Source organism: Pteropus vampyrus, unplaced genomic scaffold, assembly GCF_000151845.1.
Source record: "Pteropus vampyrus isolate Shadow unplaced genomic scaffold, Pvam_2.0 Scaffold47, whole genome shotgun sequence".
Taxonomy (NCBI): Eukaryota; Metazoa; Chordata; class Mammalia; order Chiroptera; family Pteropodidae; genus Pteropus; species Pteropus vampyrus.
The window spans coordinates 944069-955096 of record NW_011888828.1 but is presented as its reverse complement, the minus strand read 5'-3'; the positions used below and the strand labels follow the sequence as shown (position 1 = coordinate 955096).

General features: G+C 46.0%; 1 protein-coding gene and 1 pseudogene across 2 annotated transcripts in view; one reads left to right on the top strand and one right to left on the bottom strand.

The window, feature by feature from the left end:
* SCARA3 (scavenger receptor class A member 3) overlaps positions 1 to 3390 on the top strand; it is a 32546-nt gene extending 29156 nt beyond the window's left edge. For both annotated transcript variants that reach the window (XM_011359350.1, XM_011359352.2), the window contains exon 6: positions 1518 to 3390. In XM_011359350.1, the coding sequence (XP_011357652.1) occupies positions 1518 to 1969 (452 nt within the window). In that variant the 3' untranslated portion in view covers positions 1970 to 3390. The remainder of the gene's footprint in view (positions 1 to 1517) is intronic.
* A 6380-nt stretch (positions 3391 to 9770) lies between these two features.
* On the bottom strand, positions 9771 to 9889 carry LOC111739179 (annotated as a pseudogene).
* Positions 9890 to 11028: the final 1139 nt, after the last annotated feature.

Here is an 11028-nt window from a genome sequence, read left to right as displayed (position 1 = left end):
CATACAGGATCCCTTCTCTCCAAGAGGCCACCTGGGTTCTGTTTTCCACTCAGGCACCCCCAGGGATATCACTTCACCTCTCTGGGCTTTAGTTGTCTGCTCTGTGAAATGAAGGAATTGGACCGTCTCCCACTCAGCTCAAAAACTCTAGGATTTTCTTGCCAAGGGGATGATGTAACCGCGGAGTTCTCAGAGAGAGCCGACTGCGGGCACTGGACTTCGTCTCCCAGGCCAGCCCTCGGGTTCACTGCTCCCGCCTCCCCTACCCAGTGACCCCTTGCCAAGACCACTGAAGAAAGACAGGGCTTCTCTGTGCCCTGGCCCTGTGGGGACTAAAGCTGTTTTCCCCAACTGCTGTCCTCACGGTACTTAAAGAGATGGTTCTCTTTCCTCTGTGCTCCCAGGCATGCTGATGTGCTCTGGGCAGAGTGACGGCCACGCTCTGCTCTGTGTCCTCAGGGTTGGTACAGCTCTGAGAGGTGGTGGACTTGTAGGCCTGCACAGCCATAAGGATGTTCAGGTGTTTGACCCCTGGCTTGGGCACTAGACTGGGCTCTTTAAGGAAGGGCCATGTCTTCATCTTGGCATCTCTCCCAGGCCCTAGGCCAGAGCCAGAAGGGAGCAGGGGTCCACGGCTATTGGTGAATCACCCTCTTCAAGTGTGTGCTGGGCTCTCCCCGCTGTGTGCCAGGCTCTGGGCCCCGGGTAAGGGATGCGAGCCATGGCCCTTACTATCTTCCTGGGGTCCCACAGTCTAGTAGGGTCCACAGGTAGACACCAATGGTTTGTTTTTTCTGTACTGTGACTTCTCTTTCTAAACTAAAAGATTCAGAAAGCGGTAGCCCCAAGAGCTTGGAGAAGAGGCTGGAGTGGTCAGGGTGGCCTTCCTGGAGGAGCTGCCCTTGCTCTGAGCTGAGGCTGTGTCTGCTCTCGCACTTGGAGGCATCTGCCTCTCGTGCCTCACTTTCCTGGCCTTCTCCTCTATGTCATCTGACTTCATTCCTCGTCCCAGATTCCTAAAAGGTCCTGAGCAAAAGCCTGGAGTAGGGATTGGGGAACGGGGTGTGGCAGGAGTGAGTACAGCAAACGAAGACCGCACGGAGGTGTAGAAGTCTAGGCCAGCCGCTGGAACAGGACGGACAATCCTGGACAGGCTTGGCCTTTCCCCAGAGCTGTCCAGCTCTCCGTTCCCAGCTTGAGTGCACGAGTGGAGTTATGGACAGGCCCTGAAGTCAAAACAATGAGTGCCCACCATGCATCGGGCCTCATGCAGGACACTTACGCGTGTTATCTCAGAATCTGTGAGGATTCTTCTTCTTTCACAGATGGTAAAGCCGACGTAGAGAAGTCAAGTAACAGGCAAAACCTCCCAAAACCTGTGGTTGTCAGACCTGAGATTTGCATCTGTCAAACCCTCGGGTGACACAGTACACAATGCACTGCACCTACTTCATGAGAAAGCCTCGTGAGACTTGCCCCTCGTGGACTGACCTGTCCCCCTTTTCTCTCCGACCTAGGTGCCCCTGGCCCTCCGGGACCAAGAGGACTCAAGGGAGATGTGGGCGTGAAAGGGCCTGTTGGCAACAGAGGACCAAAAGGAGACCCTGGCAGTTTGGGGCCCCCGGGACCCCAGGGTCCCCAGGGACAGCCCGGGGACACTGGACCTGTGGGAGAGAGGGGGCCGGTAGGCCTGCGAGGTCTCCCAGGCATCAAAGGCTCGAAGGGCAGCTTTGGAACTGGAGGCCCGAGAGGACAGCCAGGCCCCAAAGGGGATGTGGGGCCCCCCGGGCCAGAGGGTCCCCCGGGGTCTCCAGGGCCCTCAGGGCCTCAGGGAAAACCGGGGATCGCTGGGAAGTCGGGTTCGCCAGGTCAGCGGGGGCCCATGGGGTTTAAGGGTGAACCAGGGATCCAGGGTCCCCCTGGCCTCCCCGGGCCCCCAGGCCCACCAGGAAACCAGAGCCATTACTGAGGAGGGCCCCAGGCCCAGGCACTGCTACAGAATGCCAGGAAGCGGGCTCCGGGCACAGCCCGCCCCAAGAAGGTTGCACCTACAGACAGTTGTGGCCCTGTGACCCCAAAGGGGGTTGTCCCCAGGCCTGCCCCTGCACATGTGGGTTCCCAGTAGTGACTGTACCACAGAAAGCAGCCTCTCTCTCTCTCTCTCTCACACACACACTCATATACACACACACACATACACATACTCACTCACACACACGCACACATGCATTTCCCTGCTGGCCAGGGGAGCCAAGTGGGTTTCTCTGGAGGGGCAGGAGGAGAGGGCAGAAGAAGACCCCCCTCTCCTGTGACTGAGCCTGCCAGGGAGGTGGCTACCTCGGGAGGAAGGTCTTGAATCTATCTCTGAATTGGTGACCAATTTGGTCTTTCCAGTGTCTTCACACCCATCAGCCCACCCAGCAGTTTCCTGGGCTCCCAGTGGCTGAAAAGACCCAGGGAAACCTTTGCCAAGGACTATGGTGCAAACTCGGGACAGAGTGGAATTGGCATCCGTCAGACCCTCCCTCTACCTACGGGAGCAGAGTCCCAGGACCTGCCCTGCGTTGCACAGGACAGAGGAGTCCACTGGGGCCAGCATTCTCTGGCCCTGGGCACTGTGCCCCCAGGAACTCAGCAGTGTTTTTTTCACGCCTCCAGGAAATTCTTTGCTTCGTCTTTGCCTCCACCTCTCAGGAGCATTCCAGAAGGAATCCAAGCAGGAGTTTCATCTGCGCAGGGTCACTGTCCAGGGCCAAAGTGGTGCCGAGCACCTGGAAACCGGAGGGGGATGGGGGAGGCTGTGGTCACAGGGCTGCCTACAAAGCTGTCCCCCTTGCTCTCCATTCCTGCGGTGGTCCCCTCTGTGGTGGCTGGGGGAGGACTGACCCCTGTTAACAGAGCAGCTCTCCCTCCTGCACCCAGCTCTCCTGCCCACAGCAGCCCGCCGACCTCACCCCACCGTGACCCAGAATGGCCTGGGGCCTCTCTGCATGAGCGGCACGACCGAATGAGGAGCGAAGGGCCAGAACCCCCACAAGAGGCTCATTGGGTCACCCGTTGCCCACCTCCGACTTCCTGCGAACCCTGGCAGAGTTTCCCCAGCAGGGAGAAGGCCGCCAGAGGCTCAACTCACTGTGAAGTCGCCCTGCGTTTGCGTTCCCGCAGAGCCCGACCACCCCTGGAGTAGGGCATGGAGCTGTCTCCTCTCTGACCTGATTCAGAGGCCAGTCCCTCTCCCCATTCCAACAGCCTTAATGCCACCTCCCTTCTCGTCATAGATGTGCAACTGGTTTGTACTCCTGCCCACCCCCACTTCCGTGTAATTCTCCTGTCTACATATGATATCATGCAACATACTGTTACTGACTCAGTAAAGAGCTGTTTCCAGAAGGGAGGTGTCTTCTGATCCTTTGCGTCCGACAGGGGACATGATGCCTTCAGGGGCTGCATCTCACCTGGCCTTTGAAGAGGAACCGGTAGACAAGCGGTCCCTTAGATATTTAGTCCCACTGTGGAGTCTAGGTCTAAACCCCGGGCCCCTCACTCCAGAAACACTGAGTTCTGCTAGGAGTTCACAGTGGATCATGGTGCCTTCATCTTGGACTTCCCAGCTCCAGAACTATGAGGAATGCATTTCTGTTGTTTATAAGCCCCCTGGTCTATGATATTGTGTTATAGCAGCCCCAGCCGACTAAGAGATGTGCCTTAAAAGCTGGCCCCCAAGGGCAGAGCTCCCTCACACACCCCTGCTTCCTGAAGCAGGCTGGCTGATTCACAGGAGACCCAGTTATCCCTTGTTTCCTGTGGACCCTTCAGAGCCAGGCCTTTTGTGGCTCAAGGGTCAAGCCTGGTCCCTTCCTTCTTATCTGTTTTATCTCCTTGTCTTAGAGACAAAAGGGGGAAGTAAGAGATATCACTCAGGTGTCCAGATCTGTCTTATTTTCCAATCTCGTTTTAGCCCCAAAGCTCTAGGGCCTCGTTGCCAAATTCATAAAGCTCGCCTTGTTTCCCACGCGGTTCCTACTCTTCATGGCGATGCCCTCAGACACCCTTAGTCCCTGGTCCCAATGCTAGGAAGACAATCTCATTGCCGTCCCCTTGGGTCAGGGGTCTTCCCTGATCCAGTGGGCTGTGACCACAGAGGGAGAGGCAGAGGAAGAGGGGTCATGTGGTAAAATTAGAGGCACAAGAGCAAGAGTGACCACGAGCGAAGCTGGACATGAAATCCGCAACTGGCAGTATAGGAATGGAAGGGTGACAGCAATAAGAAACACTAACGGAAGCGTCACTGTGAGTGCGATACCATTCCAAGCACTTTACGGCACTTTACGTAGATTAACTCATTTAATCCTCACTACAATTTATAATGTAGCTATTTTATATCCACATCCATGTCTAACATCTATCTATCCATCATCATGTATATGTGCACTATTATTATTCACACTTTACAAATGGGGAAACTGAGGTTTGGAGAGATTGATTAACTTCCCACAGTCACATAATGTCATTTTTAGACATATTTCTATTGAAACTCAATTGTGTGTGAGTTCACCTCGGTGTGCTTTTGCTCCTCTCCTGTGAGTGAGAATTATAACCGAGCCTACCCCATGAGGTTGCCGAGGCGGGAGTAAGATGATTCTCTTGGCCACCTCCCCAGTGTCTTACTCAGCTTGGGCTATCATAACAAAATGCCACAGATTGGGTGGCTCAAACAACAGAAATTTACTTTCTCAGTGTTCCAGAGGCTGAAAGTCCAAGATCAAGGTGCCAGCTCTTCTTGGCTTGCAGATGGCTGCCTTCTCGCCATGTGTTCACATGGTTGGGAGAGAGAATTTGGGGAAAGTAGTTGGAAGAGAGAGAGGAGGGCGGAGGCGGGGGTCGGGGGGAGGGAAGGAGGGAGTTAGCAGAGCGAGCAAGCTCTCTTCTTAGAAGACTGCAGTCCTATTGGATTAGGGCCCCACCCTTACGACTTCATTTCACCTTTATTACCTCCTAAGACACCATCTTAGATCACATCGGGGTTTAGGTCCTCAATATATGGATTTTGTGGGGACATGATTCAGTCATAGAACCTAGCAGTGGTTGACACTCAATCACATCAGCCATTATGATGGTCCTCAGTATCCAGAATCAGAGCTTCTTGAATTACAGTGGCACTTGTCACCTTCCTCTGTAGATGTGTGGCCAGAAGTGGTGCCCCTGCATGCTCTCGCTCCCACATTCCCTGCATAGTTTGAGCCAGGACCGAGCTGGGGAACCATCGGGCTCAACCACTTTACTTTTCAAGTGAGAAACCAAAGGCTGAACGCAGTTGAGGGATTTACTGCCCATCCCAGACTAGATCTCAGGTCTCTTGGTTCCTGGTCCATGCAATTTCCCATGTCTCTAGTTTTGTCACAACTCTAGTCCTCAGGCCACTTTGCTGTTGGTTAGGACCATTGGGCAGCTCCTGATCCTTCTCTCTGTACCACCTCTTCAAATAGCTCCTGGTACTAATGTGACCATTCAGAATATCTGGACCATTATAGGTACTGCTAAAAATTCCAAGAGCTGACCATGGGGGTCGGCAGGGTGGGCAGTCAGAACCATAAAGCTTATAGCAAATACTGGAAGTCAATATGTTGTTCTGAAAATGGTAAAAAAAAAAACAAAAAAACAAAAAACAAAAAACAAAAAAAAACAAACTACTTGGTGCGATAGATCCAGCTGCATCAGACTGAGGATTCAGGGTGGGCTCCGTGATGGGGACCCTCCGTGGACATGGAACTGGGGCAAGTTGTGCTTCTTTCCTTCTGGGACCGTCATCTGTTGTGGGACCATGGGCCCAGCACTGCCCCTCTCTGACCTTCAGTTTCTGGAAGTCATCTGAAATGTGCTTGCTTTCTCTGTCCTGCAATTCTAACCAAGTGTTCTTCCTGCCCAGCTTGGTGGCTTTCCTGGAACTTGCCAGGGCCAAGGCGGTGAAGCCTAAACCCGGACTGAGAGACGATAGCTGGTGGGATTGCAGTTACTGGATTAAAATCATGGCCTTCACTGTTGGGGTGTTTTAATCTTCACTGGATTTGCAAAGCTTTGAAGGAGCCCCTGAGCCTTATAAGAAAGCAAGGGACTTCCCTGAGGCCATAGGCCTGGGGCACGTTCTTGAGCAGCTCTAAAAACCCTTGGCCTCCCCATCATTCCTTCCCAGCAGGCTCACTGCCCCTCCAGCCGGGGTAGGACAGGGGCTGGGCGGAACCTCCAGGCCTTCCCCCAGCTCCTCTTTCCTGGCAGGGGCTTAGCTGGCAACATCTGCTGCACCAGCCTCGGACACACCTGTCAAAACAGAGCCATGGGAGGGGAGAGCAGAGAGCTGACAAACAGGGTCTGATCACGCCGTACTTTCCAGCAAAGCAGGGCTGGGCTGGGCTGGCAAAGGACTGCCTAGACCTATAAGTAGGTGGCATGCTGAGCAGCCTCCCTGGGGACTGCTCAAACTGCAGAAGCACAGGTGATTTGTTTTCTTTGCCTTCACCTGTCCAGTCCTTTGGTTTCTTCAAAGTGCAAGATTCCCTGTTTAAGGTGGCAGAAGACGTGCAAAGGTTGGTGCTCTCAGCAAAAACAACCACCCAGAAGCCCATAAAAATGCAGATCGTGGGCCTCCACCCCAGGCTCACTGTTTTAGCATCACAGAGATGGGGTTGGGTAGGAAGAGTGAGGGGGGAAATTCCCCAGGGAATTCTGATTTCCCATATAAAATTCGAGAACCACATGTGTAAGAGACAAAGAAAGAAAAATGTTAGTTTTGGGATTTATGTATGCTCTCTCATCTGATCCTCACAAACTAAATGTATTTTTTATTTTATGTCAGAAAACTTGGCTCATTAAAGTAAAGAAATTCGCTCAAGGCCACACAGATGTTACAAGGATTTGAACCCAGGATTTATGGAAGCCCGCTATCCTGAGCTACTTTTTACAGACCGGTAGAGTTGGGAATTCAATGGGGCTCTATTTTGCACCTAAGAAAGCCGAGATTCACAGAAGCGGAATTGTTGGAGTACGCTAGAGACAAAGCTGTAACAAGGCCCAAATTTCAGGGCTGCCACCTTCCAGCATACTGGCTGCCTTGTCACTAGACTTACATAACTAGGGATTAGCAAGAGCAGCGCAGGAGTTAGAGATGGAAGCGTGCTTTCCGTTGTGAAAGCTGGAGGTTTCAGGAAGGGAGCCAAAGGCTGACCTTCAAGGAGGTCACTAACTTCCCTACGGCCTTTTTCCTAAACCCAAATTCTCCAAAAACAGTACCCCACTAAACCTTCTAGAGTGAGAGAGAAACTGTTAAATATTAAAACATCTTCTTATTATGCTTCATCCATTCAAGGTCACGCTTCATTTTCACATAATCAGATTATGTGAAATCTGACGAGGTCGGCCAAAAAAGTTTGGAATGACCGAGAATATAAATTGAAAGTGAATTCGAATTTACTATCCTTAATGATAAACATCACCCAAAGCGTGATTATGCCTTCAGACATTGGCCAATAATAGAAATATAGAAAATTGTTTATAAATAAATAAATTTGCGTATATTAGGAGCTAAAAAATGATCAAACATATTTTTTTAATAATGGGGCTGTGACTAAAATATTTGAACATTGCTGCCCTAAGCCAACTCCGTTGCTTCTGATGTTCTCTCTTGTGATAAAGCAGAACTAACTTCCTCATGTAGAAAGGGAAAAAAAAAATCTCCACATGATGATTTTACCCACATTTGTAATCTAATAGTTCCTTCTTCTTCTGAACGCCCAGAACCTCTCCAGACACCTGACCCCCGCCCACCCCACCACCCCCTGAATAGTTATAGAGCTGCAATTAGCTGCCACATGTTGTACGCAGTGCAGGAGAGGTGAGCTCCAGAATCATTTTAGCTTCCTGCCCAGGAACATCCTTCAAACCATCTCACAGAGAAGTTGGGCCCAAACAGAGTGCAATGGTCTTACTGGGTGGAAGTAATATAATAAAGGTTGGAGTTTGAGGCTACCAAGGCAGCTGGAATCGGGTACTGGACAGGGTACTGGGCAGGAGGGAGCTGTGCACAGAGTTCTCCTGCGTAGTTGGCTCAAATGTGCAGGGTGAGAATCTGGGGTCTCTGTGAACTGACTGTTAGCTGATTCAGATCCACAATAAAAAAGCCTAAAAGCAACACCCCTCTCTCAATAATTGATAGAGTAAGTAAATATAAAAGCAGTAAGGATATAAGAAAGTTGAACAATACTATCAATCAATTTGACCTAATGATGTGAGAAGAACAGTGCACCGAACAACAGGTGAATAGTTATTCTTTTCAAGGGCAGATAAAACATTTACCAAGACAGAGCATAGTGTGGGCCGTAACATAAGTATCAATAAATACAAAAGAATTCAAGCCATACAGAGTATATTCTCTGACCATATGGAAAAATTAGAAATGAACACAGAAAGATATCTGTAAAGACTCCAAATAAATGGAACCTAAATAACATATTTCTAATTGCCCTTGGGTCAAAAAAAAAAAATCACAAAAGAAGTTAGAAAACATTTTGAGTTCCATGAAAATAAAAACAAAACATAACATATCAAAATTTGTGTGATATCATGAAAGCAATGCTTGGAGGGAAATTTATAACATTAAACACTTACATTAGAAAAGAAGAAAGCTCTCAAATCAATGACCTAAACATCAACCTTAGAAAACTAGAAAAAGAAAAGCAAATTAAAAGGCAAAATAAATGGAAGAAAAGAGATAATAAAGATAAGAAATAAGAAAAAGAAAAAACAAAACATAGAGAAAAATTCATAAAGCAAAAAATTGGTTCTTTGAGATCAATAAATGGATAAGCCTCTAGTCAGACTAATCAGAAATAAAACCACTAAAAAGTAAAGCCAAGAGCTACAGTTCAAAAGCAATTCGAGGAGATGAAATACTAAAAATACTCCTTTGCTCTGAAAACAGATGGGAAAGAAGAGTAAATAAGCAAAAAAAAAAAGTATCTGTTTAAACCAATTATAATTGCACTAAAAGTAAGTGAACTAAACACTCCAATTAAAAAGCAGAGAATGTCAGACTAGATTGAAAAAGTAAGACTTAATGATACTCTGAAAGAGAACATACTTTGAACATAAAAAAAGATAAGCAAATTAAAAAAAAATAAAATATATTTTACAAATACTAACCATAAGAAAGCTAGAATGGCTGTATAAATATCAGACAAAGAAGACTCCAAGACAAGGACAATTACAAAGATAAAGGGACTGTTTTTTTATGTTTAAAGCATCGATTCTTCAAGAAAATATAAAAATCCTAAAATTGTAAAAATGGAGTAACAGAATTTCAAAATACATAAACCAAAACTGACAGAATTAAAGGAAGAAATACACAAATTTTCAATTGTAGGTGGAGGTTTAACATTACTCTCTCAGTAAATGATAGAACAAGGAGACAAAAAATAGGTAAGGCTAAAGAAAATCTGAATTAGATCAATCAACTGGACATAAACAACATTTACAGAACACTAGAGCCAAGAATTTCAGAATACACATTATTTTCAAGGGCACATGGAACATTCACCAAAATAGACCATCTATTGGGCTATCAGATAGCTCTCAATAAATTTCAAAAGAATAAAATTAAACAAACAATATTCTCTCTCTCTCTCTCCACAATGTTATTAAACTAGAAATCAATAACAGAAAGATACATATAAAATCCACAAGTTCTTCGAAAAACACTTCTTTCTTTTTTTTTTTTTTAATGCCTACAGCACCTGGTACTCCTAGGTGGTCTCCCATCCAGGTACTAACCAGGCCCAACCCTGCTTAGCTACTGAGATCAGAGGAGACTGGGCACGTTCAGGGTAGCAAGGCTATAGACAGAAAAAAACTTCTAAAAAGCCATGGGTCAGAAAAAAATTGACAAGAGAAACTAGAAAATATTTTGAGCTGGTGTTATAAACACACCACATCAAAATTTGTTGGATGCAGATAAAGCAGAGCTTAGAAGGAAATTTAGAGCTTTAAATGACTATATAAAAAAAGAAGATTTAAATCGCTCATTTATGTTTCTTCCTTAAGAAGCTAGAAAAAGAAAAGAAATTTAAGCAGAATAAGTTGAAGGAAGAAAACAAAATTAAAGCCAAAATCAGACAAAATAAAATAGGAAACAGACAAACAATAAGAAAAATCAACATGGTCAAAGTGAGTTCTTTGAAAATATAAATAAAATTAACAAACTCCTAGCTAAATGGACCAAGAAAAACACAAAGAGGAAAAATAAATTAACAATATTGGGAATGAAAGAAGGGAGGGACATCACTGTGGATCCTACAGACAGTGAGAGATAATAAAGAAATATTGTGAACAAGGATATACCATTGAATTCAACAATCTAGATGAAGTGTAAAATTCCTTAAAAGACAAAAATCACAGACACTAATACTAAATAACTGAAAATCTCCATAGCCTCACATATTCTTTAAAAATTGATTTTATAATTAAAAACTTTTCCATAAAGAAAGCTCTAGGCCCAGATGGTTTCATTAGTGATTTATTTCAAACTTTTAAGGAATAAATATCAGTCTTAGACACTTTTTCAAAAGAGGAGGGAACCAGTAAAGTACAAGAAGATAAAACCATAGACCAATAACCCTCATAAATAGTAATGCAGAAGTTCTTAACAAATTGAGTTAGCAGTATTAGTAAATCAATCTAGTCATATATAAAAAAGATAATTCATCATGACTAAGTCAAATTTATTATAGGAATGTTAAGTTCAACAATTTTTAAAACCAATTATGTAGAAATTCTTAAGGAATCTACAAAAAACACTACTTTCACTAAAAAACTTATCAAAGTCACAAGATGTAAGATCGATATATAAAAATTAGTTGTATCTTTCTATACTAGCTACAAAAAATTGAAAAATGAAATTCAAGAAATATCACAATAGTATCGAAGAACATAAAATACTTAGGAATAACTTTAACAAATTTTGTGTAAAATTTTTACATAGAA